This window comes from Sinocyclocheilus grahami, unplaced genomic scaffold, assembly GCF_001515645.1.
Source record: "Sinocyclocheilus grahami isolate Dianchi unplaced genomic scaffold, SAMN03320097.WGS_v1.1 scaffold2085.1, whole genome shotgun sequence".
In the NCBI taxonomy this organism is placed as follows: Eukaryota; Metazoa; Chordata; class Actinopteri; order Cypriniformes; family Cyprinidae; genus Sinocyclocheilus; species Sinocyclocheilus grahami.
The window spans coordinates 1,779-26,064 of record NW_015507264.1 but is presented as its reverse complement, the minus strand read 5'-3'; the positions used below and the strand labels follow the sequence as shown (position 1 = coordinate 26,064).

The following is a 24,286-nucleotide window of genomic DNA, read 5'->3' as shown; positions in this document are numbered from 1 at the left end:
CAGCCTGACACGAACACAGAGGAGCTCAGAGAGAGATTCAGAGTCAGAGGAGACTCTCACCAAAGCTGTCGAGAACACGTCTGGCTCGTATTTTACCCAAAGATCAAAGGAAAGAAATCAAGAAATGCGAAAAATGCAACTTAAAAGAAGAAATTTAAGCATATTTTAAGACCCAATGTTATATATTAAAATATTATTTAAAAAAATTTATTTTGACTTTTGTCTTGTAGTTTATTTTATTATTGTGATTGAAATTTAAATCAAAATTCAGTACAGTTGTTTCTATAATTGCAGCAATGTGAATTCTCATTCGCATTGTAATTTATTTGGATATGACTAAAATTAAATGAAATAAATGTTACAATTATATTAATAAATATTTATGCAAGTATACTTTGTGTTTTGCATTGTGACAGTTAACCACATTTCTCCACAATTGATCATTTCCATTAGTGCATCGTGAAAAACTTTGATATAGCGCTTCAATAATAAAGTACATTAGGGTACATGTTTTACCAAATGTAAATAATTTTGATTTTGAATTCAATTACAATAATAAAATAAATTACAACACAAAAAGACAAATTACATTCATATTTTTCATTTTAAAATAATTTTACAATTATGACAATAATATTTTTCTTGTTGAGGTAAATTAAAATGCAATTTTTAGAATTAAAATTTTAAATATGTTCATTTTAGAAATAATCTAATTTGAGTAATTGTACAATAACGACAATAGTTACAAAAAAATTAATTTTTTCTTGTTGAAGTAAATGAAAATGCTATTACATTAATATTTTTCATTTTTGAGCAAGTTTACTATAAACTACAATAATAAGAATGAGAATTACAATTGTTTTTAATAGTACAGTACAATTATAAAGTAAAAAATAATTTGAACTGAATTTAATTCATTTTTATAAAAATAAATTACAATACAAAAAGTAAAATTACATGAATATTTTTCATTTTAAAATCAATCGAATTTAATTTGAGTAATTTTTCAATAATGACAATAATTTAAATAATGAGATTTAATAATGATTTCCTTGTTAAAGTAAATAAAATGCTAAAAGATAATAATATTTCTCATGTAACAGCAATAAGAAAGTTTTTTTTTGTTCCACAGTCTGTGTGTGTGTGTGCGTGTATGTATGTGTGTATATATATATATATGTGTGTGTGTGTGTGTGTGTGTATATATGAGAATCTAATAGATGGATATGTGCTTAATTGTCATGAAAATAATATCACAATGCCTTTCAGCCTTCATTTTCTTTACCTAAAAACCAACTTTCATATTTCTTTCCTCTGGGTTTGTGGTGAATCTCGAGCTGGTCATTTGTTCGTGCGATTCACCCATGCAGAGATAAATGAAAGGAGAAAGAGAGAGCACAGGGAAGAGATGAAGGCAGACAGCTGTGTTTTTGTGTTGCTATTTTGAGCGTCTGGCCGCTGCTCTACTCCCCTGGTCTGGCCCGGCCTATTTCTGTCCTGGGCTGGTCCTGCTGCTATTCTTGGCACCTGAGAGAGAGCGAGAGAGAGAGAGAGCGCAGTTAGGAAGAGTAACAGAGAGAGAAAGCGTGAGAGCGTGCTTCAGTTTCCTGTGCAGAGGCTGAGAGGCAGTAACAGTGTTGAGCTCCTCACCTGTGACGTCTCCTCGCTCATCTACCTGATGAAACCCAGCAGGGACGGCTAGAAGAACTCACAGAAGAAGCACAAAGAGGCTGGGAAATCCCCGAGGGACTCCGCACAGGAGCAGAGGCCGCTGAGAGCGCGTGGAGACGTTATGCTGCAGACCATTTATGAATCTGACTCCAGCATCAGCGCAGAGTGGAGGAGGAGACGCCTGGACTCTCACAGCACAGCCATCGCTACAGGTACAATACTCGCAACAATCTATCAGACGCTCCTCTCAGAATTCCAATGATGGAATTCCGTCTGATACAATGTTGCAATGTTTAACAAATGAGTTGTTGTTGATGTTCAATCGAGGTGCTTTGTCAGAAGCAAGTCTCCATTTGCTCTCATTGCTGTCTACACACACTGTCTCATTTTCCTGTACAAATATGAAAACATTCTTAAATCAAGATATATTAAAAGGAGAAGCAAAATGACATAAGATATAAAGTCTCGTTTTCGGAAAAATCGATCAAAATGAAGTCAATTTACTCTTAAAAATGCAAATGGGTAAGAAAAATAAGACAAATCATTCCTTTGAATTAAGTTTATTTTTCTTAACTCAAGTGGGAGATTTTTTTCTTCTTTTTTTTGGTTTAAACACTTCATTTTGTTATGTTTTCAGACCATTTTGTATATAAATGTATATTTAAATATGTTTATTTTTGCTAAGGAATTTTAGGAGAAACGACTTTTTAGGAGTAACTGAGACACATTTTTTAATTCTTAATATTAATGTGATTTAATGTATGGAATTAATGTAATGTATATAATTTAAGTTATATAATAATAATAAATATAATAATTATAAATGCATATAATAATAATAAAAGTATAATAATAATTGTTTTTGTACAAAATAAAATAATATATTAGATTTAATATTTAACATTTAAAAACATTTTTTTAATGAATGCAAATGGGTAAGAAAAATAAGACAAATCATTCCTTTGAATTAAGTTTATTTTTCTTAACTCAAGTGGGAGATTTTTTTCTTCTTTTTTTTGGTTTAAACACTTCATTTTGTTATGTTTTCAGACCATTTTGTATATAAATGTATATTTAAATATGTTTATTTTTGCTAAGGAATTTTAGGAGAAACGACTTTTTAGGAGTAACTGAGACACATTTTTTAATTCTTAATATTAATGTGATTTAATGTATGGAATTAATGTAATGTATATAATTTAAGTTATATAATAATAATAAATATAATAATTATAAATGCATATAATAATAATAATAAAAGTATTGTTTTTGTACAAAATAAAATAATATATTAGATTTAATATTTAACATTTAAATTTTTTTTTTAATTAATTTATTAAATTAATTTAAATTACCAGTAACGAGAATGAGACATTTGATTACTGAAATGTGAAAAACTTTGATATATTGCAATATAAAAAGTAAAATTACATTGATATTTATGATTAAAATGATCATTTACAAATCAGCCTTGTCTCAGATGTTTCTTCTAAAATTCTCTAGAAGGAAAAAAAAGACAAATAGTTGTTATGTATAAGAGAACATAAAATGAGATTATGAGAGCAACTCAGATCATTTGCTCTTGGGAGTTGTTGATGAGAAATGTTTGAGTTCATTTGGAGATTTCTGCTGTATTTGTGATGTGAGTAATGGGGAATTTCCCATCAGTGTGTGTGTGGATGATTCAACAGCTCTCAACCAGGTCAAATCTATATCCAGACATCACTGAGAGCTTCATGTTTGTTTCATTGTTTGATTTTTACAAAAGCAAGTGACTCGCTTCACTGAATCAAAGCAGGTTTCCATCAGACGCTCACCTGTTCATCAGGCCTGTTTCAGGCTTTATTCAAATCCAGCTGTAGGTTTCTGATCTCAGATCAGTAGTATCCTCATAAATCTTGATTCATTTAAGGAAGCTGGACTCAAACAAACTCCCTTTTGCTTTTAGCAACTAATGTTAGCTTACTAAGTATATACTGCAAACTAGCTAAAAAACACACGTATTGTAGTATGAATTGTGCAGTGATAAACATTTGAATCAGTAGCTTGCTAAATTGTCACATTATTATAAGAGTGCCAGTTATTTTGTATTTTGAATGTTTACAAAAGCAAGTGACTCGCTTCACTGAATCAAAGCAGGTTTCCATCAGACGCTCACCTGTTCATCAGGCCTGTTTCAGGCTTTATTCAAATCCAGCTGTAGGTTTCTGATCTCAGATCAGTAGTATCCTCATAAATCTTGATTCATTTAAGGAAGCTGGACTCAAACAAACTCCCTTTTGCTTTTAGCAACTAATGTTAGCTTACTAAGTATATACTGCAAACTAGCTTTAAAAAAAAACACGTATTGTAGTATGAATTGTGCAGTGATAAACATTTGAATCAGTAGCTTGCTAAATTGTCACATTATTATAAGAGTGCCAGTTATTTTGTATTTTGAATGTTTTTTTATTTTTAAGCAAAACCATCTTAACTTTTGGTGTGCATGTTAAAAATGAGTCAAGCAGGAGATATTAATAGGCTGGCATTACTTCTGGTTCATTCATCACACTGGAAATGAAAGGTCAAGTTGAGCACATTGCATTGTGGCATACTACCTCAAGCAAAGTGCTTTGTTGTATACTAAGTTTTTGCAAATGTATTCATTCATTTAGTTGTTCTGTGAATAACAACATTTGCATACATGCTGCACTGCAAAAATGATTTCCTTACAAATAAATGTATCTTGTTTTAAGAATTGTAGGTACTTGTAAAGGAAAACAAGACAAAAATACTTTCTGCAGTGTAGTAAGAGTAAGACGCTAGTATGCTTCTAAAATATCTATTGATTATTGAGTCCGGCAGCTTGTCAGTGACAGATTTCACTCACTGAGCTTTGAACAGTGCAGTGATGTGATCTGGACTCTGCTTTTAGCATGTGCTATCTGTGAGGTGTTTGTTTTCTTCAGAAGTTCCTCCAACTGTGTGTCTGTGTCCCATTTAGCATATATTTCTACTATGCACTAATGTTTGTACTTTTTTTCTACAACTGAAAAAGTCGAAAGTGATTTTGATCTTCTGTAACGCATGGGATTGTGTGTAAAAGCAGCCCCAAAAGCATATAAAGTACAAACAGTTGGATCTAGGCATTTTTAGCATACTATTTTCATACAAAGTGATTTGGAATGCACAAATTATAATCTTGCATACTATTTAGGATGGATAGTATGCAAACTGGGAAACAACTAATGAATTAAGCACAATAAACTACTGTTCAGTAAGATTTATTTACTTTGAAAAAAGTCTCTTCTGTCCACCAAGGCTGCATTTATGTTGATCAAAAATACAGTTAAAAACAGTAAAATTGTGAAATGTTATTACAATTTCAAATAACTGTTTTCTATGTGAATATCTGTTAAAATGCCATTTATTCCTGTGATGCAAATCTAAATTTCAGCATCAGTGTCACACGATCCTTCAGAAATCATTTTAAAAATGCTGATTTGCTGCTCGAGAAACTTTTCTGATTATTATCAGTGTTGAAAACAAATATTTTTGTGTAAAACGTGATACATTTCATTTTTCAGGATTCTTTGAGGAGTAGAAAGTTCAAAAGAACTGCATTTATTTGAAATAGAAATCTTTTGTAACATTACAAATGTCTTTACCGTCACTTTTAACGAATAAAAGCATTCGTTTTGAATGCTAAACTTCTGAATGGTAGTGTACTGTCAAGTCTAATCAGGGCTTAGCAGGTGGATGCGTGTTTACTTCATACTTGATTTGTCATTTCTAAGAAACATCTTTTGACAAGTGTGTTGTGTTGTGTTCAGGTGTGTTTGTGCGCGCCGTCCCACTTTAGGAATGGCGTGAGAGGGCAGTTATTTACCCCTCTGTGCCTCTGCGCTCCGTTACTGCCCGCGGCTGCATGTTGAACGTTCTGGCCTCTTGACTTCAAGCTCGACTATTCTTAGCCACCGTATTTTGGGCTTAAGGCATTAGGATGCTAAGATTAGCCCCGGTTATCATTCCGTCTGAGTTAACTCCTCACACAACTACATACCGGAAGGCTTTATTTATAATGCACTCTTTTCTCTGTTTTTTAATAACAGCAGGAGAAAAAAAAAACATGAGATGTTTTCGAACTGAAGATTTTAAAAGTCAGGGAGTTGCGTTCATGCCTCTTTTATTGCATTCAGAGTGCATGCTGCAGTATTTTTGGTGTCGATTGACACCTTTGGCCAGTGTTGTGGTTCTGTTTTGGTGGTCTGTGCTTTTTGCGGCCTGTGTATTCTGGGCCGGGGGCCCGATGGAGTCTTTGTGGCGAGAGATGGTTTCACAACGCCACGGTTTTTATTTCAACGCCTGAACGTGGATGTGATGCCGATATTCTGAGTCAAATGCTGCAACTGTCGCCTCTTACATAGTTAGCCTCATAACCTATCATCAAAGAATAACTGTGTGCAACCAGACGAAGGTTTCATTGCAGCGAGGATTTTCTTTCATAGCTCAGGAGACTTCATGGACAGCTCAGTTAGGGTTTAATAAAGAATCAACTTTGTCTCAGATTTTTCACTTAAAATTCTTGAGGAAAAATAAAAATAGGCTCAAGAGAGAGAATTATTGACATACTGTAAGAGTATAGGGATAAAGTATGAAATTTATGAGTTCATATTGAGATTTCAGCCTTGTCAAATCTGAGCACATCGAGATCTCTTTTGTATGGAAGCCCAATTCCCACCAAATAAGATGATTTGGTAAATCATAATGATTAAAATGGCATAATTATGACATAAAAATAATGAGATGTTTTGAAAGTTAGTTTTATCTTTTTTTTTTTATCTCATATGTCATAATTATGAGATAAAAAGTCAAAATTATGACATTAAGTCAATTATGAGATAAAAAAGTAGAAATTATGACTTAAGTCATAATTATGAGACAAAGTCACAATTATGACATACTAAGTCTTAATTATGAGATAAAAAGTCTAAATTATGACAATAATTAATTTAATTAATAATTAATAAATTATGAATTATAATAATTATAAATTAAAAGTCTAAATTATGACAATAATTAATTTAATGAATAATTAATAAATTATGAAAAAGTCTAAATTAGGTCAATTATGAGATAAAAAAGTAGAAATTATGACAATTATGAGACAAAGTCACAATTATGACACTAAGTCTTAATTATGAGATAAAAAGTCAAAATTATGACATTAGGTCACAATTATGAGATAAAAAGTCAAACATATGATATATTAGGTCATAATTATGAGATAAAGTAGACAAAGTAGATATTTTGACACTAAGTTATAAATATGAGATAAAAAGTCAAAATTATGACATTCATAATCTTAATTATGAGATACAAATTTGAAATGATGACTACTAAGAAGTCATAAATATGAGATAAAAAGCCAAAACTATGATATACTAAGTCATATTATGATAAAAAGTCAAAATTATGACATACTGTCTTAATTATCATATAAAAAGTAAAAATGAGGATGTACTAAGTCATGATTTTAGTCAATCTCCACTTTAAGTCATAATTTAGACTTACTTTCTCATAATCAATAATACTTTCTCACTTTGTTCCCATAATGTTATGTCATAATTTCCATTTTTGAGATTACTGGGGTCTTTTCTTCACGAGAAACTTCTTAGAAACAATTGAGAAACTGATACTGATACTAAAAGAGATCAAATATATCCCGTTGTTTTTAATTTCATTCTTATGGCTGAGTTTGTGGGCCTGATAAAGAACACATGAGGAAAGCAGCACATGCACTAATAGTTTTATTAGCAAGGAGTTTGTTTCGGGCAGCAGATTAAGAGCATGTTTACGAGTGAGTTTTTACAGCGTAGCTTTTTTAAGGCACGAGGCCAGATCGTTCTCTCTCTAAACACACACACACATACTACACACATACACGGCAAACGCCTCACCGTTTCGTTCACATGAGTAAAAATACATTAAGTGCAGCTCAAATGTGACAGTCACATGCTGTCTCGCTTTAGATTGAGCTCAAATAAGATTTGGGCCTCGAACAGGAGGTTGTTGAAATACCTCCATGTTTATGCTCGAGGCATTTGAAATAGACCCCATAAAAAGACCCTCCCTGTGTAGATTATGCCTGTAATTGCCCTTGGGTTTATTTAAAGACCTAAAGACAGGTTTCATTTGTCGTTTTCAAGCAGCCAACACCGCAATCCTTCATTTCTGACACAATCAGTTTGCAATCTGTATGAGCATTACCTGGGGGGATTATTTTGCCCAAAATGATCTCAGATAAAGGCAAAGGAAATGTGAAGCAATCGTTACAAGCTCACTTTTGTCAGAATGTGTCAGAACACAATTCATAATGCAATGCAAGTTTGTGTATATTATTGTAAACTGTCTCAGTTTCAGGTCGACAGCTGTCATGGTGGAGCAACAGTTCGAAGAGAATCTTGATGAGCAATTTAGTTAAAGTTAGTTAAACTGTTGACATGTTTATATCTAATTACCAGAAGGTTGTGGGAGATGCAAGTTGCCTGGGAAGCTACAGTTTCAAACTAGTTTTAAAGTATTAATCTACAGTCAAAATACTGTTTAAGGGGGCAACAGTACACTACTGTTCAAAAGTTTGGGATTTGTAAAAATGTTTCTATTTCTTTTGAAAGAAATTAAAGCTTTTATTAAGCAACGATGCATTAAATTGATCCAAAGTGTCAGTAAAGACATTTATAATGTAGCAAAAGATTTCTATTTCAAATAAACGCTGTTCTTTTGAACTTTGTTCATCAAAAAATCCTGAAAAATAACATGTATCACGGTTTCCACAAACAAATATTCGGTTTTCAACATTGATAATAATCAGAAATCAGCATATTAGAATGATTTCTGAAGATCATGTGACACTGCAGACTGGAGTAATGATGCTGAAAATTCAGCTGCGCATCACAGAAATAAATTACATTTTATAATATATTCACATAGAAAACAGTTATTTTAAATCACAATAATATTTAACAATATGACTGATTTTACTGTATTTTTGATCAAATAAATGCAGCCATGGTGAGTAAAAGAGTCATCTTTCAAAAACATCAAATACCGACCACAAACTTTCAAACTGTAGTGTAAGTAATTTTTTTGCAATATGTGGCAGGATTTATGTAAAGTCAAACAAATCTGAGAATCTGTTCTTGATCTGAACAAACAAGTTGACTAAAATGAATCAAAAGTGTGACTTGAAAAGCTACTCTATTTTGAAAACAATCTAATCTCAAATGTGGCTTAATTCCATTCAATCTGGTCTTTCTCTCTCAGATTCAGAGGTGTTGTCTGCGGTGGGCAGCACGTCTGGGGTCAGCATGCTGGACAGGGACCGTGATTCAGACGAATGGGAGAAGCAGTTACAGCGCGAGCTGCTTCTGATCCAGAGACAGCAGCAGATCCAGAAACAGCTGCTCATCTCCGAGTTCCAGAAACAGCATCAGAACCTGCTGAGACAACATCAGGCCCAGCTCGAGGAGCACATCAAGGTACAAGCCTTCATTCACGTGACCCCAGATGGAAGAACATCTACATATACAAGCAAATGCAGCACAGTCTGCAAATAAACATTCATTATGCGATTATCATACTGTTTGGAAACTATTACACAAACGTTGACACTAATGAGCAAAATCCCCAACCCTGACTGTCAAAATCAAATCAAGACGCTGTTCGTGTCAGATATTTGTAGACCGGATGAAGCTGATGAAGGTCATTGTGGTTTAAGGTCACTTGACTGACCTGCAGGAAACGATTTGGTTTAGTCTGAGCTGCTCAGTCAACGATTACTGTGGTTAATCTCATTACTTCAGTGAGTGTGAATGAGTGAGTGAGTGCGTGCAAAATAGAGAAATTATCATTTGTGTAGGATTTCCTTTGAAACAATTTTCGCCTAGAAACGGCTAGTAAATTTCACAAATTATTACAAAGAAATGGCAAGTAACACGCTGAATTAAATATGAAACTGTGAAGCGGTCATCACAAAATAAAGTAAATCACAAAAAATCTAAGCAATTGTCATCTGCGCTTAAACGCTGCAGTATTTCTCTCCAGTCTTTCAAATCATTTTCAGTGACTTATAAAGGATTAGTTTACCCCAAAATGTACATTTTCTGAAGTGTCCTCACTCTCAGGCAGTCCGAAATGTAGATGAGTTTGTTTCTTCATCAGATTTGGAGAAATGTAGCATTGCATCAGTGTCTCAGCAGTGGATGCTCTGCAGTGAATGGGTGCCGTCAGAATGAGAGTCCAAACAGCTGATAAAAACATCACAATAATCCACACCAATCCAGTCCATCAGTTAAAGCCAAAAGCTGCGTGTTTATAAGAAACAAATCCATCCTTAAGGCGCTTTAACTTTAAACTGTTGCTTCTGGCTAAAATATGAGTCCATAATAACGCTTCCTCCAGTGAAAAAGTATATCTCCTGTTGTTTCTCACATCAAAATCCACCCACATATTTGTTTAGAGATGTTTTGGCTTGTAAACGGTGCTTGATCTGTGCAGATTTCTCTCCTGATTCAGATGAGATTTCACTGGAGGAAGCGTTATTATGGACTCAGATTTTAGCCAAAAGCAGCGGGTTTAAAGTTAAAGCGCCTTAATGATGGATTTGTTTCTTACAAACACACAGCTTTTGGCTTTAACTGATGGACTGGAGTGCTGTGGATTACTTGTGGATTATTGTGATGTTTTTATCATCTGTTCGGACTCTCATTCTGACGGCACCCATTCACTGCAGAGCATCCAGTGGTGAGCAAGTGATGCAATGCTACATTTCTCCAAATCTGATGAAGAAACAAACTCACCTACATCTTGGACGACCTGAGGGTGAGCACATTTCAGCAAACTTTCATTTCTGGGTGAACTATTCGTTTAATCTGAATCTTTGAACTGTATGTTTGTGCTAACTTTTTTTTATTTATTTTTTAAATAAATACCACTTGCTGTCAAATTTTGTTATTCGATACGTGACATTTATACATAAAGTGTGCTTTAAATGCCCAAATCCTTCTTGGTGCCACTGTATATCGCCATTCCATCGGTCAGAGGCCACTTTGATCTCTAAATATCAACATCAGCCAGGGTTTTTTCCCCCTAAACTGTATGTTTCTGATGACCTTTTCTCTGTTCCAGCTCCAGCAGGCTCTGTTAACTCTCCGGCAGCAGCAGGAGGTGTTCGCTGAGGAGCGTCGGCTGGTGGCTGAGGAGGAGAGAGAGGAGGTGCAGGAGGACGAGAAGGAGCTTCACAGGAGGGAGACACAGAAACACCAGCACCACAGGAGGAAGGAGAGATCTAAAGAGAGTGAGAATACAACCGTTTCCAGACACCAGGCCTCAGCGACAGTCATTTCCAGTTTAGCATTTTCATAATTCCCCAAACTGGTCCTATAGTGTTATACCTGGTAATCATGATATTCAGTACATGTACACGTTTAGAAAAATAATGATAAGCTTGTATTTTTATGTCCGGGAACATTTCATATCTGACTTAATCCTGTCAACTGCTTCATTCACCACTAGGTGACGCTGTCTCTACTTTCTGAGCTGCACATGTAACTTAAGAAGAGTGAAACTATCAAAATCAAAATGCATTGAAATCATTAAATACAAATATTATTGCTTTTAAGTTATATTAACTTTTTCAGACAATTCAAATTAATTTTATTTGTGAAGCATACTTAGAAAAGAGATACAGCATACAGCAAATAAAATATTTTAAATGACTAGATTACGAAGAAGTATTATTAGGGTTTAAAACAAATACACTATACATAAATAAGAACAAATAGTAAAATATTTAATTTTATATTTAATATTTAAATATAAAATTATATTTAAGGATTTAAGACAATATTATATTTAAATATTTAAGTTTACATTTAAATAAAATTATATTTAGATATTAAAATATACAATTATATACAAATATGCTGGAGATAATGTCATTGAGATAGCATACAGGGGTTTAAAAAAAATGAAATACATAAACATGAATGAATATAAAAATATGTGAAATAAATATTACTTTTTTTACTTAATATTTAAATATAAAACTATAATTAACTATTATATTTAAATAATAAATTATATTTAAATAAAATCATATTCTGCCATAAAGATAGCATACAGAAAATTTAATTTTACATTAATAGATTGCAAGGAATATTATTAGGGTTAAAAAACCCAAACAAATATGAACAAATAGATTGAAAATATATTAAATAATTATTTAACTTTATATTTAATATTCAAATCGTATATTTAAATTGTATATTTAAATATATATATATTTAAATATAAATATAGATATTAAATACATACATTTTAGTACAGTTCCATTCCATTAATGATTTATTTCCATTACATATCAACTCTGTAAAAGAATCACATATAGGCTTATAGCTGAAATAAAATCATATTCTGCCATAAAGATAGCATACAGAAAATTTAATTTTACATTAATAGATTGCAAGGAATATTATTAGGGTTAAAAAACCCAAACAAATATGAACAAATAGATTGAAAATATATTAAATAATTATTTAACTTTAATATTCAAATTGTATATTTAAATTGTATATTTAAATATATATATATATTTAAATATAGATATTAAATATATTTTAGTACAGTTCCATTCCATTAATGATTTATTTCCATTACATATTAACTCTGTAAAAGAATCACATATAGGCTTATAGCTGATACTTTGGGGAAGTCGTGGCCTAATGGTTAGAGAGTCAGACTCATAACCCAAAGGTTGTGGGTTTGAGTCTCGATTGTAGGTGGGGGGGGAGTGAATGTACAGCACTCTCTTCCACCTTCAATACCACGACTGAGGTGTCCTTGAGCAAGACACCGAACCCAAACTGCTCCCCGGGCGTGTGTTCACTGCTGTGTGTGTGCACTTTGGATGGGATGGGATAAATGCAGAGCACTAATTCTCAGTATGGGTTACCATACTTGGCCACATGTCACGTCACTTACTTTAATCTGTCATAAAGTCTAACTCGGTTTCTAACTTGTTTTCTGCAGGTGCGATGGCGAGCACTGAAGTTCGTCAGAAGCTGCACGACTTTCTGATGAGTAAATCAGCTAAAGACCCGTCAGCGTCCGGCGCCGGTTACCCTCTCAACCGCTCCAAACTGTGGTACAGGTACATGCACCTCCATTCAAGAGCATTATCAGGCAGATTTGAGCATTTTAGACTTCTTTTCCATGTGAATGTTTAATCAAATAATAGGATTTGAGCAAATCAACAGCATTAACAGTGTGAGGTGGTGTCATCTCTCACAGCTCCGCCCACCCGGGTCCTGCAGAGCAGAGCTCGCCTCCTCTAGGAGAGACTCCGCCCACCTTCAAATACCCTCTGACCTCCGGCCTGGACTACAGAGAGGACTTCCCTCTCAGGAAGACTGGTAGGTCAGAGTTCAGAGGTCACGCCGTCCTATGATCCTTACAAAATCACTCTAATCTGAGACATGTTTGAAAGTCTTCAGGTTTGGGTCTTTGAGAAGGGCAGGGGGATGATGGGAAGGGTGTATGGTTCTTCTGTCTGAATATATAGAGAGGTCTTACACTGTAAACTATGTGTTTTGCATATTATTGCTTAAGGCTCAGTTTGATTAGTCCAGATTGAATTGCTCTGTTTCAAAAGCTAGTGAGCTGCCTTGCTGTTTACTTCCTGCATGTAGGGTGTTTGCCTAATTTTTTTCCAGTACAAATATCTAAAAATTCTTAAATCAACATGCATTTACTTGAGCAGCAAAATTATACTAGATATTAAGTCTTGTTTTCTATGAATAAATAAAAAAATATGATTTAAATAAAAAATAAATAAAAAAGAAAAGAAAAAAATCAGCAAATAAGGTCAGAAAAAATACGTAAAAGATTTTTCTAACCCCATTGGCAGATTTTTTTTTCTCATAAACTCGTAAAATTTTGAGTGAGTGAGTGAGTGATAAGACATGTGGCCAAGTATGGTGACCCATACTCGGAATTAGTGCTCTGCATTTACCCATCCAAAGTGCACACACACAGCAGTGAACACACACAAACCGTGAACACACACCCGGAGCAGTGGGCAGCCATTTATGCTGCGGCGCCCGGGGAGCAGTTGGGGGTTCGGTGCCTTGCTCAGTCGTGGTATTGAAGGTGGGAGAGAGCGCTGCACATTCACTCCCCCCACCTACAATCCCTGCCGGTACAAGACTCGAACCCACAACCTTTTGGGTTATGAGTCCGACTCTCTAACCATTAGGCCACGACTTCCCCAATTTTTGATGAATATTACAGAAAAAATACTTATATCTAAATATCTAATATCATACATCTAAGATAAAATAATCTTTAATTTTGCTTGCATTTGTACTGAAAACAAGACAAAAAATACTAAATGAGGAAAGCTTTTTTGCAGTTTGTTCACACATTTTTGTCTTGTTTTCCAGTACAAATATCTACATATTCTTAAATCAAGATACAATTACAAAAACACAATTGTTTTTCTTAAAGGGTTAGTTCACCCAAAAATGAAAATTAGACTGTGATTTACTCACCCTCAAGTCATCCTAGGTGCATATGACTTTCTTCTTTCAGATGAATCCAGTCGGAGTTATATTAAAAATTGTCTTTGATATTTCAAGCTGTTTAATGGCACTCAGCGGGTGTGGCATGCATCAGTCCAAAAGAAGTTAAATAAAAAGCGCCCTTCCATAAAAAAAAGTGTCTCACACGGCTCCAGGGGGGGTGAACAAAGGCCTCCTGTAGCGAATCGATGCATTTTTGTAAGAAAAATATCCATATTCAAAACGTAATAATCACTTTAATGTAGCTTGCGCCAACAGTCCTACACGGAAGCAGCTCCGGGCTGATGACGTATGAGGTCAGCACTGCGCATGCGCCGGTGAGTCTCGTGAAAACCAATGTTTGTTTACAGGAGCAAAAGAAGCAAAGTTTCCTTACTTTAGCAAAGGAAAACCAGTCTCCTCTTGGCTTATATCGAAATCCTCCGACATTCTTCTTTACAAATCCTCGTTTTGTACTTCTAATTAGTGATCTCTCCGCTGCGCTTCCGCGTTCATCACTTCTGAGCGGCGCATGCGCAGCTCTGACCTCATACGTCATCCGCCTGGAACTGCTTCCATTTACAACAGTGAGCGCGTGTGAGACACTTTTTTTATGGAAGGGAGCTTTTTATTTCACGTCTTTTGGACTGAAGCATGCCACACCCACTGAGTGAAATGATAGAGCTTGAAAGATCAAAGACAATTTTTAATATAACTCCGACTGGATTCGTCTGAAAGAAGAAAGTCATATACACCTAGGATGCCTCGGGGGTGAGTAAAACACAGCCTAATTTTCATTTTTGGGTGAACTAACCCTTTAACCTAATGGCAGATATTTTTCTTGTTTTAAGAGTAAACTTAATTAATTTTGATAAATTTTTCTGAAAATAAGACTTAATGCTAATGTGTTTGTAAAAAATAATACATTCTTTTTGCTAGTGTCTTGATTTACAAATGTTTAGATATTTATACTGGATTAAAAATAAATAATAAATAAGAAAATAAATTATTGTACACACATTTTTTGTCTTGTTTTCCAGTACAAATATCTAAACATTCTTAAATTAAGATACATTTACTTGAGATGCAAAATTAAGTAATTTCTTTCTGAAATCATATTTTGTGTTATTAATTAATTTGATATTAATATCAAAATTATGTGAGTTTAGGCTTAATAAAACCAGAACAAATATATGCCAGTGCGGCCAGAAAAATAAACTTAATTCAGAAGGAAACAAGATTAGTTTTCTGACCACACTGACAGATATTTTTCTTGTTTTAAGCTTAAACTCACTTCATTTTGATACTTTTGTTTCAGAAAACAAGACCTATCTTAAGTCATTTTCCTTCTCAAGTAACTTTATCTTAATTTTAGAATGTCTAGGCATTTGTAATGGATAACAAGACAACCATACTCTGTAAGAAAATAATTTTTGTAGTGAAAACATTGGGTCAATAATCCATTAAATCCATTAATCCAATAACCCAATGCTATTGAACTATTGTTCATTCATAATTTTTTAGTATTTAATAAAATATATTTTTAATCAATAATTCTTATTGGATATTTTCAGTTTGTTTGACCAAAAGACGGTATCTTAAAAGGCAGCATAATTCTGATGCTGTCTACATAGGGTGCTCACTAGGTTTTGGAACAGAGCCCAGTGACCTGCAGCCATGGCGATATGAGCTGATGTGTGTTCCTGCCGCTCGTGCAGAATATAACAGCATTAGACGAGTGTCACGGGGGCCTGGCGGAGGTGACACTGCCTAAATGTTTGCAGATGAATCTGGCCGATATTTAATCGCCGGGGTCAGGAGTCAACTGAGCATGTCACTGAGCGCAGTGGCCTGTGGGCACAGCTAAATGAGGCCGGTGAGTGACCCTGTTTAGCTTTCGGGTCAGCGCGGTGAGAATGACCACGCTTGTGCCCGCTGAACGCCCCGGGGCGGTCGGTGCAAAGGTTTGCAAACAATTAGCCAGCGGAGGGGTGCAGAGATGGACCGGTCCGGCTCTCTGGCCCCTAATCAGAGCGCAGAGGTTAACAGGAAGTAGGTGGCTTTGGGTCGCATGGGGACGAATCACCTCAGAGGAGCGTTCAGGATGGTCATTGTGAGCATTTGACCTTTGACTTTGTCTTTGGGATTGTTTTGCATGTTTTAATAGTCTGCTAGGTTACAATGTCTGAGCGTTTAGTTACGGTAATGTTCAATAGTTTGGAGTTGGTACGACTTTGTAATGTTTTCGAACATTATGCTTATCTAAGCTGCAGTTATTTCATCAAAACTACAGTTTAAGTTATTTTTTTGATTGTAATAAATAGCTTACACTACCATTCAAAAGTTTGGGGTTGGTAAGATTTTTTTAATGTTTTCGAAAGAAGTCTCTTCTGCTCACCAAGGCTGCATTTATTTGATCAAAATACAGTAAAAACGGTAATGTTGTGAAATATTATTACAGTTTAAAATAACCGTTTTCTATGGAAGCTTGTTAATTGCAACTTTATATCTCACAAAAACAACACAAGATATAAACTCAGATATAAAGTCAAATTTCTGAGTTTATATCTCGCAATTCTGACCTTTTCCTCAGAATTGTGCAATTACCTTTTTTATTCAAAAATTTTTTTTAATGTAATGGGCTTCTCTAGATCTCTATTGTGATATGTAATTTATTTCTGTGATGCACAGCTGAATTTCCAGCATCATTACTCCAGTCTTCAGTGTCACATGATCTTCAGAAATCATTCTAATATGCTGATTTGCTGCTCAAAAAACATTTCTGATTATTATTATAGACTGTTGAAAACAGTCGTGCTGTGATACATTTTATTTTTCAGGATTCTTTGATGCATAGAAAGTTCAAAAGAAGAGCATTTACTTGAAATAGAAATCTTTTGTAACATTTTAGAATGTCTTTACTGATACTTTTGACCAATTTAATGCATCCTTGCTGAATAAAAGCATTAATTTCTTTCAAAAAAGAAAAGTATCTTTCTGACCTCAAACTTTTGAAAGCTAGAGTACATAGTGATAGTATAAAAGTGACTTTGCAAACACCACAAAAAAAGTACATCTGAAAGCATGCTTGTTTTTCCAGGAACTTGTATTTGAGTCAACATGATCAGATATTTTCTGCATATTTCGGCGTCTCGTTGCGAGGCTGATTTCGAGATGAGTTTGCAGAGGAAGGTGATACGCCTGACTCGATGATAAGACTGAAACCCCTTTCAAAGGAAATGTAAAAATAGACCTGGTTTTCATCCAGGCACTGTTTTCACGGAATTTCCAGCAAGGCCAAAAAACCGGGTTGCTCAGCGGGCCGGAATACCGCAAACCTCCAGGGAGATTTTTCCTGAGCACAGGGGTCTGCGTGCGCCTCGGGCCGCACCCCGGGATGTCTTTTCATCCCCTCTCAATAACTCAGGTAACAGCTTTTAAAAAGAGGCCCGTCCGGTACAGTGGGGGGTACAAAAATACAAAAACAACAGGAACGACTCAAAGACTGGAAAAAAATTTGAAGAAAAACAGCCTGCTTTTTTGTCAATGGAATAATTTGTCTATGCTGACAAGACGGTCTGCAGGGCCACTTCCTGCGGCTCCGGTTTCAGACCGTAGATCAGAACGAGCAAAGACAGAGCAGAGGAGGCCAATTAAAACACAAAACACCTCTCTGTGCCTGAAGGGAATGCTTTTTAGGCTTTTTTACGAGTGCAATCATTCCCACAGTTTCGTACCTTAAGTTTCAAGATGTTTAAGCACTGCTCGCAAAACATGGAAAAACAATGTTTTTTTATGTATAAATTGAAATATCAAACACCATGTATGTAGACTTCTGGGTTGCCAGGTCTGCGTAACAAAACCAGCCCAATTGCTACTCAGAACTAGCCCAATCCCATTCTGGGAGAAATTGGTTACTAAAATCGCATTCCAAGGGGATACTCCTTGATCAAAATCATGTTCACAGCGACAACATGCTTCGCTTCAACCCATGGAAAAAACAAAACAAAACTAAAAACAACATCAACAGTATAAAAGTAGCCCAATTCTGAAAAACCACGGACTTGGCAACACTGTTTTGAGGCCTCATTCCCAGTAGATTCCCGCTCAGAATAGGGGTGGCGGGTGATCATGAAGGTAACGTTTGTTCTTTGCCCCGGTCAGGACCTTCACGGCAGAATGATTGACAGGTGTGAAGGGGGGCGGGACGCTGAGTGCTGGTGATGTGCAGGCGACAGGTCTGTTTGTGTAAGGAAAGAGCACAGCGGGAGAGACACTCCAATACTGCTAGTGCAAGCATCACTGTTACTTAAAACTAGTGATTTGAACGAAACCTTAATGCTAAGTATTGTTGAGCGTGTGCATCAGTATGCAGAGTTTGTGCTCTAGGCATGAACGATTCTTTAAATCATGTGTGTTGCATGCATTTCACCTGCTGGATCATAAACAGGTGGAAAATGCCACATTGATGCCATATAGTAATATATATATCTTCAGATATATTTTAAATATATTTTGAAATATACAAAAAAGGCCAATATACATCACAAATATAAATGCTAAAATATATACTTTTGATAAATTTATTTATATATATTTTTTTGAGATTTTTTTTTAAATTGTGAAAATATTTAATTGTCCAAATTGTATTTTAAACAAATACATTTTGCATTCACCCAAAATGTATTTTTAAGATTGGAATATATTTTGGCATTAAATGAAATATATATATATATATATATATATTTTTTTTTTATTATTTTTATTTTTTTGTGTGCCATATATATGGGAAAAAGGTAACTGAGCCTAGACACTAGACACACCAGTAAGCATCCACCTAGCAACCACCCAGAATACCCTAGCAACCACACAGCAATGCAGTAAAAACTATTTAGAACACTTTAGCAGCTGCATAGCAACGCCCTCACAACCATCTAGAACAACACAGTAACCTCACAGCATCATGCTGTAAACCATGCAGAACACCTTAGCAACTGCATAGAAACCACACAGAACATTGTAGCATCCACCCTGAAATGTGCTAAAAACTACTCAAGGTAACTACCTTAGCAACTCCATAGCAACACCCTGGCAACCATCAAGAACACCATAGTAACTTTACAGCAACATGTAAAACTTTCACAACACTTTAGCAACTACCTAGGGATGTGCTAAAAAAAACTACTCAAGAACGCCACATAGCAACACTCTGGCAACCCTTCTACATCAAGGCCGTAAGTTAAACACTCAAATGTTTATGAAACATTAAATAAATATATTTTTACTACAGTGAAATTGTTAACTTGGTATTAGACACTTCTGTCTTCTAAAATAAATGATCAATTAAAAACTCGGTCTGATGCAGATCCCGTATTGATCTGATTTTACTGACTGCTGGTAACCCCAATCTTGCAGTCTGACAACACTTCAGAGGAGCTGAAGCTGTAAGTCACCTCAGATAAGAAGCATGTGGCAAGGTCGGCGTTGTGTAGGCCTACATATGGAACCGGTCAGCAGCAACTAAAAAAAGCCTGGCAGGTGCACGAGAGATTTCGGTGGATGGAGCCGCCGTGTACCTCCGTCCCACAGGTGTTTGTTTAAAGAAGTTTGCTGAAATTGCCCTTTAATGACGTTACCCAACGTAAACATGCCGACCGCTCTGCGTATTTTCCCTACGCATTAAAAACGTGTAAATCCTTCCCGCTAATTGCTGGGCAAATATTTTTGCGGTATTTTTCAAATAGCTCTTATTCATCATGTGTCAGAGAGACTCAATTACAGTATTTCACCATTGCTGTAATCTCGTCCAAGTGCTCCTGAAACTCAAAGCATCCTTTTCATTACGATCGGCCTTTTTTGTCAGCCGTCTTCAGTTTTATTAATCTACTATGTGGGATACTTTAATCACTTGTAACATTTTTTCTGGCTTAACAGCCAAAAAACTGCATGTTGGGTTTTTCCCAAACGAGCCTGAAGGGTTACAGTGGTGGTAAAAACGTCCTTATCCTTGAACTATATGCATGATTGTGAAGTCAAACACATCCAAAAGGATTCACATTCAAGTTTTTGTTTTATTATAAATGCAATAATATGTAATATCAGTTTTATTTAATTTGTATTATTTTACTATACATTTTATTTTAAAGTTATCTTTTAGGGTAGGATTTTATTTTTTAATTACTCATAAACTTTCTTTTGTCAACAGGTACCCATCTTTTAGGGGTAGGAATGGATGCAGTCATTTTATTTTATTATAAATACAATTATATTTTATTTTAAGATTTTGTTATTTTTTATAGATAATTTTCTTGTATATTATTATAAATACAATTATATTACATTTTATTTTTAATTAATTTTTATTTTATTATTTTGTTATACATTTTTATTTTATTTTAAAGTTATCTTTTATTTCGCGATTTTGTTATTTTTTATAGATTATTTTCTTGTATATTATTATAAATACAAGTGTATTACTATTTATTTTAAATTAATTTTAAGTTTATTTTATTTTTCAAGTTATTTTTTATATTATTATAAATACAATTATATTACATTTCAAAGTTTTATTTTGTTATAGTTTATCTTATTTTATTTTAAAGTTATACATTTTTTAATAAATGCAATTATATTTCAAATTTATTTTAGTTTTGAAATACATTTTTATTTTCTTTTATTTTAAATACAATTACATTTAATTCCAATTTTAGTTATAAAATTATTCATATATTTTTTTACCACTTTAGTATATTCTCATGAATTAGTCTTGGCAGTGAAGTGTGTGTGTGTGCGTGTGTTTATTTTCATACTCTTCATCTCCTTTCATCTCTGCTCTCAGCCCACAGTGTGTTGTAATCACGTTGGGCTCCTGATGTGTGTATGTTTGATGCACACTCAGCGGTCAGACCGGCGGTAGGTGGCGTCAATCGGGCGGCTGGCTTTCCTTCCCAGCCGGAGTAAAATCCAGGGAATTTTGGGACTTCACAGGTCACAGTGGGACAAAAAAAGGAGGATTTCCCCTTATTTAAAGCCAAATCTCTCTCTCTTTCGCTCTTGCTCTCTCTGTTGGTGCCGATATCTCAGTGTTGGTTTAAACACGGCTACCGTGGAGGTTTGTGGTTGGCAGGCTGGCAGGTCCTGGACTCCTACAGCCAGTGGAGATGCTTTTAATGTCCTCCAGATGAACGGTGGTATTGATCTTCCACTTCTTACCTCATTACAGCTGCTAGATATCCCAGAATTCCTCAGTGCGGCTGGACTGCAGCCACACATTCACTCAGCAGGTTCTGTGAGCTGCCTGTTAGAACACTTTTATGAGTGTATATGTGTGCTGAGGACTCTATTTTTATTGTTTTATTTTTTCATTATTTTCAAAATTTTAGATTTTCTATCTATATTTGAGAAGACATAAACAAGGAAAATAGTAGAAAATGTGTATCAAGATTTTAGAGTAATTTTGAATTGTCTTAGAATTGAACTGAATTGTCCCCGTCTGCAGTTTTATTTTATTTTATTTTTGTTGTTGTTATTTTATTCCATTTTTGTCTTGTTTTCCAGTTCAAATATCTAAACATTCCTAAATCAAGATACATTTTGAGAATCAAAATGACTTAAGATATTAAGATTAATTGTTTTTTAAATTAAGTGAATTTTTACTTTTAAAAAATTCTCTTTGAATTAAGTTTATTTTTCTTACCCCATTGGAAGCATAAATTAATTTAATTTCAATGAGCTTTTACAGAAAACAAGACTTAATATGTAATATGTCTTGTTTTAGGAATGTTTATGTATTTGAACTGGAAAACAAGACAAAGACACTGAGTGAGAAATACGTTTTTTGCAGTGTGTAATGACGATTTATACAGTATAAACAGCAAATGAGATGTACACAAAATTACTGAAATGAAGTGATGCTGAATTGAAATTTTACTATTGTAAAAATTTATAAATAAATTGTTTATTATACACCGAGAACAGTATAAATAGATGTTAAAACTAAATGATAATCTCAAAATAGCCAAATATCAGATAATTAATCAAAATAATGACTAACCTAATCAGTTTTGTCTCTCCTCTCAGCGTCTGAGCCCAATCTGAAGGTGCGGTCCAGACTCAAGCAGAAGGTTTCTGAGAGACGAAGCGGACCGATACGCCGCAGAGACGGCAGCATCCTCGTTACGCCGCCGAAAAAACGAACTCTCGAGCTAACAGGTGAGCAAACGACCATCTACCTGAAACACAGATAAACAGCCCTTATTTCAGAAAACACAGATCTGCAGCAAACTACTGTATGTGAAGAGATAAAATCTTAGCTAATCAAATCATATTTGATGTTTGAGACACAGACCAATGAGCTTTAACTGTGGGTGGAGTTCACAGTCAGTATTAGAGCTGACCGCTGTAGTCTCTTTAAGCACTTCCTGTTCTCCTCCCCTGTAGATTCTTCAGCCAATGAGAGCCCTGCAGGTTCTGGACCGAGCTCACCCATTGGCTTGTGCAACAATGAGAACGGCGGCGCGTCATACCGGTCCAGCACCACTCAAATCGAGGTACCAAATACGCTCATCTCTCTTCTACGTTTAAACAATTTAAGGGGTTATATACAGTATATGCATTTTATTTTTTTATAATGTTTTTTTTATTAAAAACTAATTGTCATTTAAAATCTTTACCAATATTTACCACTATCCTTCAAACAACTAGGTTTTACCCATTTGTCAGCAAGAAATTCTAATAATTTAAAATAGAATAAAATGTAGTATGATCACTGATTTATATACAGTATTTTAATAAGTAAAGGTCAGAATAAGTACATTGTTTTGTTTTTACATGAGCAATATCACACCAGTAGCAGTGCGACATGGCTGTATATATCGGCACGGCTGTGATTCGGCCGTATGCACGAGGCCGCAGGTAATCACAGCGTGCTGATATACAGCCATAACGCACTGCTACTTGTGTGATATTGCGTTTATACAATAGTTTGATGCCACGAGAGTGTAAATACATAAGAAATAACAATGGAGTGTCTTTAAAAACTTTCTTTTGTGCAGAACTACTTCCTTCCACCACGGATTTAAATCTCAGTTTGACAGTTTAACAGCTGAGCTCAAGATCGTTACTAATTCGTGAACGTTACTTTAGAACTTTAGTAACGAAGGAACGTTGAGTTGCGTCATTAAAAGTTTATTGTATTATGTAGAGTCGAGTACTATGAGAGAGAGACTGACTGAGCGAGTGTGATTACCTGCATCTGATACAGCATTCATTTTTCAGCTCAATCTCATATTCAGAATAAAACATTAGTTTGAATGTCCGCTGAGGAAAGCGATATCTTTGTCGTACTGTCCTTTCATCTGTTAAGGGTGATTTCCGATGACAGTGCTGCTCACTGCAGTTTTATCTGCATCTTACAAGCTGTTGTTGAAAGTAAGCACTTCCTTGTTCACCACCCTGTTTCAGTCTCTTTCAATAGAAAAGTCTTTACTGCGGACTCACTCAGAAAAACAGTCACCTGTCGCCATCTAATGGCAGAACAATGTAACTAAAATCACCATCACGAACACACGCACACGCAATTTAGTTTCCAATACTAAATACTACTATTAAATGCTATTATTTATATACAATATTTTTTTATAATAATTTTTAATAAACAACAGCAACAACAGCCATCATTAAAGTTGCTAGACAATTCAGTCAAAAGTACAAAGGCTGCGCTCTGATATACAGCATTGAAGTTTCATAAAATATAACGTTAAGAGATTTTGCCCTCAGCCAAAACGATTTGCTCTGGAACAAATAATAGATTAATGAGTCCAAAGACTGCCCTTGAGATTTACCCAAAACGAATTATATCTCATGTTTAACCACTATAGAGACATCAGAGCCAGCGGCTCTCGCAGGGTTCATGAGCGCTGAACGCCGCTGACGCCCTGGAGCTCACATCTTGAAAACATCGAAGCAAATTTTCAAATATACGTTATCTTTATTAACAAACCGCATATTAGTCTAAA

At 34.8% G+C, this 24,286-nt stretch overlaps 1 protein-coding gene across 1 annotated transcript; it reads left to right on the top strand.

The window, feature by feature from the left end:
• Nucleotides 1–1,560: 1,560 nt before the first annotated feature.
• On the top strand, nt 1,561–22,847 carry LOC107573992 (histone deacetylase 9-B; the record flags this gene model as incomplete). Its single annotated transcript, XM_016260458.1, has 7 exons — nt 1,561–1,883; nt 8,977–9,191; nt 10,840–11,008; nt 12,742–12,862; nt 13,003–13,124; nt 22,350–22,481; nt 22,710–22,847. Coding segments are annotated over exons 1-7 (988 nt in total), but the record flags the coding sequence as incomplete, so codon positions are not given.
• Nucleotides 22,848–24,286: the final 1,439 nt, after the last annotated feature.